General features: G+C 40.8%; 1 protein-coding gene and 1 long non-coding RNA gene across 3 annotated transcripts in view; one reads left to right on the forward strand and one right to left on the reverse strand.

The window, feature by feature from the left end:
* HMCN1 (hemicentin 1) overlaps nucleotides 1–15,936 on the forward strand; it is a 348,410-nt gene that overhangs the window by 290,845 nt on the left and 41,629 nt on the right. For both annotated transcript variants that reach the window (XM_019556684.1, XM_019556685.1), the window contains exons 79-89: nucleotides 31–168; nucleotides 297–431; nucleotides 900–1,169; nucleotides 3,859–4,049; nucleotides 7,528–7,741; nucleotides 8,798–8,932; nucleotides 9,120–9,310; nucleotides 10,503–10,584; nucleotides 11,760–12,029; nucleotides 12,601–12,771; nucleotides 13,002–13,172. In XM_019556684.1, the coding sequence (XP_019412229.1) occupies nucleotides 31–168; nucleotides 297–431; nucleotides 900–1,169; nucleotides 3,859–4,049; nucleotides 7,528–7,741; nucleotides 8,798–8,932; nucleotides 9,120–9,310; nucleotides 10,503–10,584; nucleotides 11,760–12,029; nucleotides 12,601–12,771; nucleotides 13,002–13,172 (1,968 nt within the window). The remainder of the gene's footprint in view (nucleotides 1–30; nucleotides 169–296; nucleotides 432–899; nucleotides 1,170–3,858; nucleotides 4,050–7,527; nucleotides 7,742–8,797; nucleotides 8,933–9,119; nucleotides 9,311–10,502; nucleotides 10,585–11,759; nucleotides 12,030–12,600; nucleotides 12,772–13,001; nucleotides 13,173–15,936) is intronic.
* LOC109324655 overlaps nucleotides 1–15,936 on the reverse strand; it is a 59,899-nt gene that overhangs the window by 16,450 nt on the left and 27,513 nt on the right. The gene's annotated exons all lie outside the window — the stretch shown is intronic.

A 15,936-nucleotide genomic window follows, 5' to 3' on the forward strand; every position in this document is an offset into this window, starting at 1 on the left:
CTACTTTCTGTGCATCATTCCATTTCATAGAGCCACCAACTATTCAAACCCAGCCAGGAACACTAGATGTTATTCTGAACAACCCTGCTCTTTTACCATGTGAAGCAATAGGAACACCACGTCCTATCATAACATGGCAAAAGGAAGGCATCAATATAATCACAACAGGTATCTTAAAATGGCATTCCATTCTGCTGTACAATTTATGCTTATTTTCCTCATTCCTCAGTGTTAAAATGTAGATTTCATGGCTTTATTTATAAAAATGTTTTCTATCTTTTGTATATGTGTTTTAGGCAATAGTTATACCATCCTTCCTAGTGGTAGCTTACAGATTGCCAGAGCAATTATTGGGGATGCTGGCACTTATATGTGTGTTGCTCAGAATTCAGCTGGTACTGCCCTAGGAAAGATCAAACTAAAAGTTCAAGGTGAGTCATTGTCTTATCTTCATGTGTGTAGACCAGGGACATCAAACTCATCAGGCCATGGGCTTGATGAGTAGTGTGGGGCCAGTCTGTGGGATGGATGAGTGGCTTGTGGCTTGTCCATGCATCAGATCAAACCCACATGCTGCATGCATTGGAACTGGTCCCACACTGCACACAGCATACAAATCCCATCCAAGAACCACAGGCAGAACCATGGACCATATGATAGGGCTCTATAAGCTAGATCTGGGTTGTGGGTTATATTTTTGACACTTCTGATGTAGACTGAGCAATGTCCATGGACCAAATGCATACCTTTCTCACCTGCCTCTGAACAGAACCTTGGAGCCTTGAGTCCCAGACCTTGGCTCTGTCCACTAGGCTGTAAGACAGAAATACTTTTGAATTATTTTGGCTAGGAAATAAGTGTGTTGTATATTCTCTAAATTGTTTTTAATTCTCTTTTAGTTCCTCCAGTTATCAAGTCTCATCCTAAGGAATACATAATTACTGTGGATAAATCTGCCACTTTGCAGTGTGAAGCTGATGGCTACCCAGCACCTGAGATCACATGGCACAAAGATGGAGAACAAATTCCAGAGTCTATCAGGCAACGAATTCTTAGCACCGGGGCTTTGCAGATTGCCTTTGTGCAGCCTGATGACACTGGACGATACACATGTATGGCAGCAAATGTGGCAGGATCAAGCAGTTCTAGCATGGAACTCATTGTGTATAGTAAGTGAACATAAGAAGCACCATACTGGGTCAAACCAAAGGCCCATCTCTAGCCCAGTATCCTGTCTCTGACAGCAGAAGAGTGAATGCTATACAGAGAGAGCATCGAGTCAGATAACTCTAGAGTGATCTATTCACTGTTCAGTACCCTCCTTGGAAGCCACCATTTATTGGGTTATAGATGCCAGATGAAACATCTCTGACTATTCTGTTCAATAGCCATTAGTGGATCAATCAATCTATCATCCATTAATTTATCCAGTCCCTTTTTGAATCTGCCTCTGATATCTGCTTCTACCACCTCCTGTAGCAATGAATGCCATAAATTAACTACACGTAGTTAGCGATAAACCTTTTAGTTGTTATTGCCAGTGGCTCAGCTAAATGTTGCCTCCTCAGCTGCTAGCAAACCTGTTACCTACTAATTTCAGTGACTGATTTGTATAATGTCATGATGATGTTTTCCGTTGTGTTTTCAGTTCCCTTCTTAATACTGCCTGATATTTTACTGGTTCTTTTGGTTGCCACTGCACACTGAGCTGACATTTACTATCTACCGTGACTTGAAGGTCTCTTTCCTGAGTCGTAACAGCTAGTTCAGAAACCAGCATTGCATACATATAAATGAGGTTGTTTTTCCCCAAGTGTATTACCTTGTAGTTGTTGACATTGAAGTTCATCTACCATTTTTTGGCCCACTCACTTAGCTTGGTGAAATCTTTCTGCAGCTGCTTTCCATCTGCTTGGGACTTGATTACCCAGAATAATTTGATGTAATATGCAGACTTGGAGATTTCATTGTGCACCCCTATTTCCAGGTCATTGATGAAACTTTTGAATAAAATAGGGCCCAGCACAGATCCTTGTGGAACCCCATTTTTGATCTCCCTCAGTCCTGAAAAGTGACTGTTTTTCCTTACCCTTTGCTTCCTATTTTTTAAGCAGCTTTCAGTCCACAAAGGAACCTTTCCTCCAACCCTGTGGTAACACAGTTTCTTTTTTAAAGCTTTTGGTGAGGGAACTTGTCAAATGCTTTTTAAAAAAAAAAATATATTAAGTCAACTGGATACCCCTTGTCCAGGTGGTTGTTGACACCCTTTAAGAACTCCAGCAGATTGTGAAGGCAAGATTTTCCTTCACGAAATCCATATTGACTCTTCTCCAGAAGATCGTATTTGTCCAGGTGACTGATTATTTTATTCTTTATTATAGTTGGTAGAAACTTGTCAGGGATGGGAGTGAGACTCACTGGTCTTTAGTTCCTGGGATTGCCTCTGGAGCCCTTTTTTGAAGATGGGTGTATTATAGCAACCTACCACAGAGACCATTTGTAATGATAGGTTACATATTATTGTCAGTAATTCTGCAATTTCACATTTAAGTTTCTTTAGAGCTCTTCAGTGAATGCTACCTGGTCCCAGTGACTTATTAGTATTACATTTATCAAATTGTTCTAAAAATTCCTCTGTTGTTACTTCAGTACGGTTCAACTGTTCAGGCCCATCTACTAGAAACACTGATCTAGCATGGGAATTTTCCCAGAATCTTCCACAATAAACACCAATGCAACTAATTCATTTAGCTTTTCTGCTATAGTATTATCATATCTGAGTGCACTTTTTAAAAGCTGGTCACCTAATGGTCCCACTGATTTTCTAGATGACTTCCTGCTTCTGATATATTTTTTAAAAGTTTTTATGATTAAGTTCAGCATCTTTTACTAGAAACTCCTCAAATTCTGTTTTTGGGCTGCTTGATTTCACTTGTACATATAACCTCTCAGTTTGTGAGCTTTTTTGTTTTTCTCATTTGGTCATGCCTTCCATTTTTCAAAGGATGCCTTTTTGCCTTGACTTTCTTAACTCTGCTACTGAACCATTCAGGGTTTTTATTGGACCCTTTGGTACCTTTTTTGATTCATGGTATACACTTTTCTTGAGCTTCTAATATGGTATTATTAAAAAGTCTTCACAATCTGCTGGAGTTCTTAAAGGGTGTCTAAGTGTCAAGAAACTTGGAGATTTCACTGTGCACCCTTGTTTCCAGGTCAGTGATGTAACTGTTGAACAAAATAAAGCCCAGCACAGATCCCTGTGGAACCCCACTTTTAACCTCCCTCATTCCTGAAAAGTGACTATTTATTCCTACCCTTTGCTTCCTAGCTTTTAACCAGCTTTCAGTCCACAAAAGGCAAAGTCCCTGTAGGCTTTTTACATTTTTGACTGCTCCTTTAAACTTATGTCTAACTAAATTCCTCATTCTTTTGCAATTTCTTTTCCTAAAGGTGTATATTAGCTTCATAGAATTTTTTGGCTTCCTTCCCCATGCTTGAATATTGAATGTGATTATGTTATGGTCACTTTTAAGAATGGCTGACCACAGATACCTCTTGAACCAGGTCCTATATGTTACTCAGGATTAGGTCTAAAATTGCCTCTAAAATGGGATTAGAAAGGAATGGTCCACTGGTTTGGGACTGGGTTTGGGATATGTCACTGTATTTGTCTCTAATGGGAGCTCCATACCTTTCTCTGAAGTATTTGATAGTGGTCACTGTTGGAGACAAGATACCAGATTAAATGACTAATCCAATCTGGTATATCATTTCCTGTATTCATACATCAGTGTCAAGAGTAATGGAAGAATGACAAATACAGAGAATAATTAAATTTATTTTGTCTCCTTATAGTACCACCTAAGATTCGCAGTACAGAGGCAAACTACATAGCCACTGAGAATTTTCAAGCTGTTCTCTCATGTGTGGCTGATGGTATTCCAACACCAGCAATAAAGTGGAAGAAAGACAATATAACTTTAATGGACAGAGTAGGAAAACACAGGACTGTCCCATATGGAGATCTGATTTTGGACAATGTTGTTGTAAGTGTTCTGCATTTGAGCATCCTTATACATGTCGTCTATTCTTTCATGTAACAATTGGAACAGAACACAAGGATGTAGTTCTACATATCTGTAATGTCTGGAGAAAGATTGAGGAATAAGTCAATAGAGGAAAACTGTAAGAGAGTCTATATTATCTTGTGAGTTAGTCCTCAAGGGTCACGTTGAGCTACAGTGGTAGGTATATTCACAGAAAATATGCTCCGAAATTTTTGACTTGGGATATATATGATGGATTCACAGAAGATCCCGGTGTCCAAGATTATTGATTTGTCACCAAAGGAAACTCACTATAATAAAATACATTTAAAATATGTTCTAGTTTTCCATTATGTAAGTATTTTGAAAGACATTATGGAGCATAGGGGTTTTTTTTTGATAACTAGGTAGTCATTCCCTTCCCTTCTAGTTTGGCTCATTATTTTTTTAACAGTTTTAGTAATGTAGACTGTGCTGAAATAACCATAAACTAAATTCTAAAATTGAATACCATATTTAAGGCTGGTTTAGTCTGCTCTGTTTGTTGTTCATTGTTCCTGAAACAATTGTTAATCTAATCTGCTAACCTGCATTTACGGATGCATTGCCCACCACAATTTATCACTATTCTTTGCCTGCTCCATGATGGTATGTGGAGTGGTTTCACAGATCCCTTTGATGTTAAGACAGGAGCTAAGCAAGACTGCATCATTGCTCCAGTACTCTTCTCAGTATTTCTTACTGTGATGCTACATCTGACCACCAACAAGTTTCCAGTTGGAATGGAGCTAAACTACCAATTGTTTGGTAAATTGCTTAATCTCAGCTGACTGTGAGCCAAAACCAAGACCACCCTAACCTCAATCATTGAGCTCCAGTATGCTGATAGTGCTGTAGTTTGTGCTTACTCAGAAGCAGACCTTCAAGCAATCGTTGGCATCTTTACTGAGAAAATGGGACTGACACTTACCATTCAGAAGACTAAAGTCCTCTCTCAACAAGCTCTTAATGGGCAGATCCAGCAGTTTCAGAGTCACAGACTCTCGAAAATGTTAAGTATTTCCCATACCTCGGAAGCTAGCGCTTGCAAAAGGCTGACATCGACAATGAAATCCAACATCACCTTAAATGTGAAAATGCAACTTCCAGGCACCTGATGAAATGGGTGTTTGAAGATTGTGACATCAGATCCAAAACCAAACTCATGGTTTATCAAGCAATTGTGATCCCCACCTTACTTTACAGAGCTAGGATGTGAACAATGTACAGGAGATACCTCAAGTCATTGAAGAAGTACCATCAATGCTGCCTGTGGAAGAACCTTTGAATCCAGTGGGAAGATAGATGCACCAACATTAGTGTCCTCGCACAAGCAAACACCATGAGCATTGATGTGATGATTATTCAACATCAACTTTGCTAGGCCAGCCAAGTCATCCAGATGTCTAACTCCAGACTCCCAAAGCAAGTTTTAGTTTTCCAGATCAGTCAAGGTATAAGCTCAAGAGAAGGGCAGAGAATGCACTTCAAGGACATCCTCATGCCCAACTGGAAAAAATGCAATATCAAAATCAACTCGTGGGCACTATTGCCCAGGACAGCCCCAAATGGAGGAAGAGTCTATTGCAAGAATCTCAGTACTTTGAAACCTTATGATGACAACAGGAGATGGAAAAAGCAGGAGCTGCAGAAACACTGCTGCAGACTGAATCAAGAATCCAGAGCCACCCACCCCACATGGAAACACGTGTCCGAGCTGCAGCAGAGGCTGTTGATCCCGAATCAGCCTTGTCAGCCATATACGGATGTACAAATAGGACAATCATGGAAGACAATCATCCTCGACTGTGAGGGAGGGATTGTGAAAGAAGAAGAAGGAGTCGTCTACTTGGTGGGCACATCTACATATGCATTAATGCATTTTTCCTAATGCACATTAAATTTAGTACCTCCAACATGAGGTATTAAATAAATGTGCATTAGGCTGTGCTAATGTGCAGTTGTGCAAACACATGCTTTTTTAGTGAAGCTTAACATGCAGGAACCTATTCTACTGTGCATTAGCACATTAGCATGGCTTTTTACATACCACTTTAATGGGCACTAGAAAAGGTTACTAGGCATTAATGTGCACATGTAGAAGTACCCAGTTTGTCATTCCTGTAATCATTGGTCATCTCATCTGCTAAACTGAATTTACCTTCTCCTCTTTCTTCCTAGAATTCTTTTCTGTGGCATGTGACTTCCTTAGTCTTTATTCAGTTGGAAGGCTATAGGCAACTCGCTTCACTGTTACAATAAATATTTTTATGCTATGTAGTGTATCCAGTAGGTTTGTAATATGAAGTTAAACTATATCACTTAGGGAACTTACAGATGTGCAACTCCCCACTTTAACTCATGGCACTTCACATAAAGTGCCATGAGTTAGAGGGACCTCCCCCAACCCAACAGACATTCACCTGTTATGTCGGAGGGGGAGGGGGTGGGGGCGGGGGCCGAGCTTGCCTGCAGGAGCCCAAGCCCTGCCCTTCCCACTCCCGGCTTCGGTGCTATCTGCAGGAAGGGAGAGGGGAGAGGGGAGGAGGAGTGAACTGCAGATTGGGGTTTGCCTGGCCTGAACTGGAGGGGAGGCCTGAGGGGAGCCGCAAGGTTGGGGGGCTCCAATCCACCCCCCTGCTCCAGCTCACTTTTAAAAGCGCTCTGCAGCTGTGCACATTTCATGGTATGGCTTTAGAGAGCTTTCAGGGAGCTGGTCACACTACGAACATAACTTCTATGTTATTGTCATCTCTATGCAGTAGTCTTAAGTAACCATTTGGTTTTCAAAAATCTTTCTTACATTCAAGTTTGTCACTCAATATAAGCTTACACTGACCATAATTTCTGATATAAAACGTTATATTAGCAGTGGTGCTAGTATCAAAACCGTTACTGAAGTGGTTAGAAAAAATAATAATAGCCTTCTACTCCCTTAAATTTTCAGCTGTTTCAGTCACCAAATATTTTCCTAAGGATTAGGAAGTGTTTGTATATTTCTTTCATTTCTATTTTCCATAAAGAACTGGAATGACTAGCATACTGTGTTCTGCCAGTGCTCTTAGCAAGACTAGAGACAGAAGATGAAGCATGGGAAATCTTTCACTAGATCCAGACTTAGCAGAAACTAAACTTTTGGATAATTCAGAGACCAATAGGCATTCCAACTAAACACACGTTCAAACCTTTTGAGATCCCCCATCATTTCACTTGATGATATTGGATATGGATACATGTACACTGAAAGCAGTTTCTAAAGGGGAATGTTTCAAAAGGGCAGCAGTAGTTATATTCTAATTGTTGTGTGTGGACAATCCAAACGTAGCAAAACTGCTCCAATTTTAACACTGGATGAAGCATGTACTTGGATGAAGCATGTGTCCATACTCAAAATTTAATGCCCATCATAGCTTGAACTTCCATTTTTTTTTCCTTTCAGCCTGAAGATTCTGGTAGTTACACCTGTGTTGCAAGTAATGCTGCTGGTGAAGATGCACACACTGTTAAACTGATGGTTCATGTACTCCCAGCTTTCACTGAACTACCCGGAGACATAGCTTTAAATAAAGGAGAACTCCTCAGATTAACATGCAAAGCAACTGGGACACCTGTACCCAAAATAACTTGGACTTTTAATAACAATATTATACCCGGTGGGTAGTATTAATATGTATGTCACTGTAACATGCCTAAGCCACTAACATAGTCATTGGAAAAAATGGATGGAGTGGGGCAATGCAGCAGGGAGCGAAGTTTCTGCACCACTGGTGACAAGGGCCCGGGGACTCCTTCCTTCCATACAAGCAGCCACCTTACCACGTACCTGTGGAGGGTTGAATAATGGATGACCTGTGGCATGGTAGTTAGAGTGCTATGCTGGGTGAGGAGGGCCTAGAATCCAGGTTCTCAGGCTTTGCAGGGGAATTTCCTAACCACACCTCTATTTGGTAGAAAAAAAATGGGAGGACTCCTTCATTCACATTTTGTTGTGCAGTCAGGATATCTAGGGTTTCTGTACACATACAGAGAGTCTGGTCTGATGCACTGGAAATCCAGCACATCAGAGCAGACTCGATTTATCGAGTCTGCAGAGCACATGAAACGACATGCCTGGTGCTGAGTCGCATGCAGGCGCATAAACAGCAAGATGCATATCAGCACTGAGAAAATGGCAGCTGTATGCTTTGAATGAAAACACATCAAAGGTGTTTTAGTTTCAAAGTGCACTGCTGCCATTTTCTCAGTGCTGATGCACGTTTTGCCATTTATACATCTGTATGCGATATAGCACTGGGCACTTTTAATTAACATAGATTGCTAATTAAAAGCACCTGGCACTGCATTTCATCCATGTGTAAAAATGCCTGTATGTAGTTACCAGCATGTGCAGAGATATTCATCCAGTAATAATATATTCCTCTGGCATATAAGCGCAAAAAATGTCCAGTAGATGACCAGGAAAAATAGAATGCCACAGACAGATGAGCAAATATAGATACTGGACAAATAGAAAGGGAAAATAATGCCACCTCAAGTGTCTCTCGGGAGTTAGTCCAATACAGTGGCAAGTTCCTTATAGCTGCATGATGTCACTGAGCTTACTACTAAACAGAGCTGTAAATCTAAACTTATTTCTGTCTTTGTGTACCTTTTGTTAAAATGTTTGTAAGAAGCCCTCAGATAATATTGGGTATTTCTTCCTCATCCAGCACTGTATGACACTATGAATGGTCACAGTGAACTTGTCATTGAAAGAGTGTCTAAAGAGGACTCTGGCACCTATGTGTGTACAGCAGACAACACAGTTGGTTCAGTCAAAGCTATTGGATTTGTGTATGTCAAAGGTATGTATAAAAACTCCTTTATCAGTGCTACTTTCATGCTGTCCTGATCTATGGCAGATAAAAAGAAACAGTTGGATGCACTGACATCAGACTTCATGAAAACAAGGAATGATTATTCTATATTAGTAACTTGATCTTGTTTTGACTCTGCCACTTATGCACCATTATGTTCTGTCTTGCTTTTCAGAGCCTCCAGTGTTCAAAGGGGATTATCATTCTAGCCGAATTGAGCCCTTGGGTGGCAATGCTATACTGAACTGTGAGGTACTAGGAGATCCACCTGTTACTATCCAGTGGAGAAAAAGAGGAGTAGGCATTCAGATTAGTGACAGGATCCGACAACTCAGCAATGGTTCTCTTGCCATCTATGGCACTGTGGTGAGTCGCCAGCCATATTAAAGTGAATATTTACACTTCATTTAGTTATTGTTCACAGATAAATGTATTGAAGAGTGTATGAATTGGAAATATTGAGCATATGAATATAAATTTAGCTTTACTTGAAAGATTCTACAATTACTCTACATTTTATAGAGGTTTTTAATACAGTCCAAAATAGTCTGCTCAAATTTTTGTGACTTCATTAATAAAGGGAGATGCATTGCATCCTCTTAAACATCCGCAGCTGAATTATCAGAGCGACTCAACCCAGCCTCTAAATTCTGGCAGGTGGAATCTGAGTGTGGCACTCTGGCCCTTTTTCAATAAATGGGAGTTTTGCTATCAGTCTTAAAGGAGCCAGGATTTTGCTCGGTTAGTTCAGTTACAAGCGCATCTGAATCTTACATTTGCAAGTACAAACCTATTAGCTCCCATGTTCCAAGTAATGGATGTTCAAACTACATGTTCATAAATTGCACATTGTATGTTTTTTGAAGCTGCAGTTGAAAACATGCTCTTCAAAATACTTGAGAAAGCTTCAACATTTATAGAATTAAATAGATGGAGAATTATTATTTTTGGCTGCTGACAGACACGGAAAAAGCAGAGCAGTGTTTTACCAGAAGAGGACGTTAGTTTGACCTGACTCACCAGAGTCTGTCTGGATTATGCACTTCAGTGGGGGGTTTTGGCACTTTTCTCTAATAGCTGATTCAATCAGCTATTGGATAAAAAGAACCAAAAATCCCCGCTGAAGTGCACGATCTTACAGACATTGTGCAAGCCAGGTCAAACTGACACAGTGCCTCTTCTGGGCATGTGGTGCACTTGGTGCAGGGGTGTGCTGAGTTTAAAGTACTGTTTTGTTTTGTTTTTTCATGTCTGTAGGCAACCATTGTTATTATTAATAATAAATATAATAATATGGAATAGATATATTAATGTTAAAAGAGGAATCTGTTAACATCATTTGATTTTAATTTCTGGTTTTAGTAGTCTATGATCCTTGTACATTTACATTTGCAATCAATTTTTTATACTTATACATCTATTACTGTACTTTCTTAAGATCAATTGAATGGCATGTTGTAATTCTGCAAATTCAGTGACATCAAATATCTTCTGAAATAGATTAACTTACTCATTGCACATTGATTATTTATACATTGATTTATTTATTGTTGTTTAGAATGAAGATGCTGGTGATTACAAATGTGTGGCTACAAATGATGCCGGTGTGGGGGAACGCAGTATGACATTAACACTTCAAAGTAAGACTTGGACTAACAAAATTAATACTGCTTTATTATGAAGCTATAATCTACCTTTGGATACATGTTTTCATTCAAAAGTTTTTGGGAGTAGACAGAGTGGAAGTTGGACACTTCAGCTCTTTTTCTGAAAACAGAATTGAAATGAATTCCTCTTGAAATAATAGAGTTTTAGAACTATTTTTTCATAATTGTTAGTTTCAGAATTGCTCTATTTAATGCTAAGTGAAAATCTATGTCTTTTACCTTGCCTCAGTTTTCTGGTATGGAGAATGGGAATCGTTTCAACCTTATACAGGTTTTTAGGAAATCAATAAATGCTTGTAGTACCATAAAAGTACTTTGTGGCCATATCTACATGTGAAATTAGTGTGCCTGATTAAACTCTGGCACAGTTTGAACCAGAGTTTATTAGTCCCAGGTGCAGTGCTTACATGTGCGCAGGAGGCCTGTAGGGCCAGCCTGCCAGCCCAGACCTGCTCCACCCTGGCTAACCATGCTGGCTGGAGGGGGGTGGGGGGAGGGTGGTAGAGCAGGAGTGGGAGCACTGGTAGGCTGGCTACAGCATGAGGGTGCTCCAGCGTGGGGCTTAATACTGGTAGGCAGCCTCACACTGGAGCACCCTCATGCCCAGCCAACCTGGTCACCATCTACATGTGCATCTTGGCACACTAAAGAACTCTGCCATAAATTAGTACTTATCTGGGATAGTACTAATCCTACAGTACAATTAATTAGTTTATTGTGGCCTATTAATGCTGCACATGTGGACAGAGACACTTTACTGCAGAGCTAATTAGTCAACTTCACAATAAAGCACATGCCTCCTGTGTTTTGTTGGGCCTCAAGGTGCCACCGTCACTACAAGAGCTGGATATGTTGGATCCAGCTTATTTCCTGCTTTTTTGAAACTCTCTCTTGCAGGTGAAAGGATGCCAGTGAAAGAAATTGGAATAAAAGAACCTTTGACCTCAGACTGTATTTCTTATAAAACTATTAAGATAACCAATAATATACTATATATCATCAAATTAACAAAATAGGACTTCATGCCTCTGTTCAGATTAAACTTTTATTTGGTGCTCAGGACAGTGTAGTCATCTGCTTCGTAGCCATTTCATGCAGAAGCAGTCACGCTAAAAGACACTCTGTCTCTCTCTGTCTCTCTCTCTTAGGTCCTCCAGTTATTACAGTTGAGCCAGTGGACACAATTATTGATGCTGGTACCACAGCAGTGCTGAACTGCCAAGCAAATGGAGAACCTCTTCCAACCATTGAGTGGTCCCGTCAAGGTCATCCAATCCTCAGCGATGACAGAGTAACTGTATTGTCCAACGGCTCCTTGAGGATTGTTGCAGCACAGAAAGAGGATACCTCTGAATATGAATGCATAGCTAGGAATCTGATGGGATCAGTCCTTGTCAGAGTGCCATTCACTGTCCAAGGTAGATGCACCCAAGTGCTGCATATTGAGTACAGAGCTATTAGATTCCAGACTTAGAACAGAATAATTTTGACTAAGAGTTAAATTCCTTACATGTACATGTTGGCTTGACTGTAAATCTGGTTTGACACTTTGGTATTTTTCTGATTCATATAATTTTGTTTGACCTGATAAACGTCATGGTCCCTGCTGTGTTCCATGATATAGAGGGCTAAGGATAGTGAAGTGAGAAAGTCCTGAACTAGAGGGCCAACAATAGTGGATAATCCAGACTTGAATTAATTTCTAATCTAGAATTCAGCATTTGTGATCCACATCTGAGCAAGTGAAATATTCTTTAACTTTTTACTATATTTCACAGCATTCTATCTTGAAATTTCTGAATAACTGAAGGTAGCCTTTGAATTTGCAGGGTTAGTTTTATTTTACGTTTAGCAGCCTCAAGTCTTTTTTCATTAAATGTATTAATTTTTTTTTTTCTAGAGATGAAGAATTAGATCTTATAACACAACTAAGGAAGGTTATAACCTGTAAATTATAAATACTCAGAAAAACATTTCTTTTCCTTGCAGTACATGGTGGATATTCAGACTGGCTTGAATGGCGACCATGTAGTGTAACTTGTGGGCAAGGTGTTCAGAAAAGGATCCGACAGTGTAATAATCCTCTACCTGCAAATGGTGGAAGGCCTTGCCAGGGTCCTGATACAGACATACGCAGCTGCCAGAACAAACCATGTCCAGGTAGAGTTCTTTAATGAGTTGACAGTAGTATTTGTTATGAAGTCATTTAATTGGATTGTGTCATGATGCTTATGTTCCTGGTCATAGACCAGGACCAAATCTCAATGACCATGGTTGATCTGTTGCAGGGGTCTGGAATTTTTATCGCCATACTTATGGGTGAAAGGAAATGTTAATAAAATCTTTTAATATTTTTGATAAAATACTGTTTAATTTTTTGTGCTATTTAGTGGATGGAAACTGGTCAGAGTGGGGATCTTGGGAAGAGTGTTCTAAAACCTGTGGACAAGGTAACAGGACCAGAACCAGAACCTGTAGTAACCCATCAGGTCAACATGGAGGAAAGCCATGTGAAGGCAATGCTGTGGAATCAATCATGTGTAACGTTAGGCCCTGTCCAGGTAAGAAGAGAGTAGTTTAGAATCAGATGAATGTAGTAGTGGTATATTACTGGTAAGTTTTTAGTGAACTATTTTCAACAATTTCCTTTTTCTCTAAAGCCCTTATTTTCTGCTCTTTCACTTTAGAAACCTTATGAGATTAAATATTAAATCAAATATTATTAGTTAAATATTTCCTGTAGTGATTAAAACTGATGTTAGTGCACTGACAATTTGCACCCCAAATTTATGTTTTATTTTTTAAAAGCTGGGATAAGCATTCTTCACAAAACACTGTCAAAATATTTTCATATGATTATTTTTTTTAATGAAACAATTCTGTTTGGAATTTAATCATTTTTTAAAGTATTTGCACCCATATAAATAAATAGGAGGCCTGCCTAGCTAGATAGCAGTCTCTTCAATAAGCTGAAGCTTAAAAAGGAATTTTATAAAAAGTGGAACCTTGGTTATAGTACTAGGGAAGAGTATAAGAGTATTGCAGAGGCATGCAGGGAGAAAATTAGGAAGGCCAAGGTATGATTAGAGATGCAACTGGTAAGGGACATAAAAGGCAATAAAAAGGGATTCTACATGTATGTCAAAAGTAAGAGGAAGACCAAAAAAACTATAGAACTCTTACAAAATGCAGACAGCAATCAACTTATAGATGATGCAGAGAAAGTTGAAGGTTGGATGAGATCCTGGATGATTGGGAAAGGGCAAACATCTTTAAGAAAAGAAAGGGGGAGGATCCAGGGAATTTTAGACCAGTCCACCTGACCTCAATACCTAGAAAGATCATGGAGCAGGTCCTCTAATAATCAATTGTTCAGCACTTAGCAGAAAATAAAGGGGCAGCAAGCATGGATTTACCAAGAACAAGTTGCGTCTGACCAACCAGATTTTCCTTCTGTGAGAAAGTGACTTGCTCGGTGGCTGGGGGCAGAACAGTGGATGTGATATAACTGAAGTTTAGCAAAGCTTCAAACACTGTCTCCCATGACATTCTCATTAAGAAGCTAAGGAAATACAAACTAGAGGAAAACATTGTAAGGCTTTCCTCTAATCTGTTTTAACTGGCTGGATAACATGGTTTTAGTGAACCAAACCAAACTTTGGTTTTAGTGAACCAAAGACTGTGGCGCTGGTGTCATTAGGAAGGCTTTGGCTTCCATGACCACAGCCCGCTCTTTGGTGAGAGAGACAGTGAGCTGCTGGGAAGAGATGGCCTCCAGCTCTCTCCCCTGGGGAGGAGGCTCTTCTCAGCCAGGCTGGCTGACCTGCTCCACCGGGCTTTAAACTAAGCCCGCTGGGGGATGGGGGGACGACTGCCACTGCTGGCCTGCTGAGCGACCCTTGCAAAGCCAGCAGACCAAGGCACTTAAGGGACCCCACCCCTGCCCCAGCCCTGGTACACTGTGTGGGCAAGGCAAGAGCCCCCAAGGGGACACTTGCCTGCCTGTACACAAATGCCAGGAGCTTGGGGGATAAGCAGGAGGAACTCGTCCTCCTGCTTAACACAAATAATTACAACGTATTAGGGATAACAGAGACCTGGTGGGACTCCACCCGTGACTGGACCATGGGTATAGATGGCTAGAACTTGTACAGGAGAGATTGACTAGATAAAAGGGTGGGGGTATAGCTCTCTGTTAAGAAAAGCTATGTGTCCCTGCAAGCTGATATTGGCGACCAGGGTGGACAACTGGAGACCCTCTGGATTAAAATCCTTGGGGAACATGGCACAGGGGACACAATGGTGGGAGTCTATTACAGACCTGCCACCCAAAGACAAGAGCTTGACCAGGAGTTCACCTGGCAACTGGCTGAGGCCACATGCTCCAGGACCACGGTCATCATGGCTGACTTCAATTACCCAAACATCTCCTGGGAGGATCACTCAGCAAAATCCAAGTGGTCGCAAAGTTTCCTATCATACATGGATGAGCTCTATCTGACTCAAGAAGTCTACGGGCCAATGAGAGGTAAAGCGCTGGTGCTGGCTACTGAGGGTGACCTAATCTGTGACCTAGTGATCAATGGGAAGCTGGGTGACAGCAACAATGAGCTGATTACCTTCACCATCCACCATAAAGCTGGCAAGTCAGTCAGCAACACTGAAGTCCTTGACTTCACAAAAGCCAAATTTGAGAGGCTGGATACCTTCAAGTCAGCTGGCCCTGACAGTCTACACCCCAGGGTACTCAAGAACCTGGCGAGCATCATAGCCTAGCCTCTGGCACAGATCTTTGAGAATTCCTGGCAGTCTGGTGTAGTGCCTGAAGACTGGAAAAAAGCCAATGTGGTGCCTCTATTCAAGAAAGGGAGGAAAGTGGATCCGGCTAACTATAGTCCCATCAGCCTGACTTCTATCCCAGGGAAGATCTTAGAAAAATTTATTAAAGAGGCCATCCTTAATGGACTGGCCAACGCCAACATCTTGAGGGACAGCCAGCATGGGTTTGTTGCGGGTAGGTCTTGCTTGACCAATCTCATTTCCTTTTACAACCAGGTGACCTATCACCAGGACAAGAGAGAAGAGATTGATGTCATATATCTTGACTTCAACAAAGCCTTCAATCTGGTATCCCATGATCACCTCTTGGTGAAACTGGCCAATGGTGGCCTTGGGTCCACCACAATCCGCTGGCTGGGAAATTGGCTCTGTGGTCGGACCCAGAGGGTGGTAATTGACAGAAGTCACTCATCATGGTGTCCTGCGGCCAGTGGGGTCCCCCAGGACGCTGTCCTTGGATCTATATATTTTTCAACATTATCATTA

The sequence above is a fragment of the Crocodylus porosus genome, unplaced genomic scaffold (assembly GCF_001723895.1).
Source record: "Crocodylus porosus isolate Cpor-Errol unplaced genomic scaffold, CroPor_comp1, whole genome shotgun sequence".
In the NCBI taxonomy this organism is placed as follows: domain Eukaryota; kingdom Metazoa; phylum Chordata; order Crocodylia; family Crocodylidae; genus Crocodylus; species Crocodylus porosus.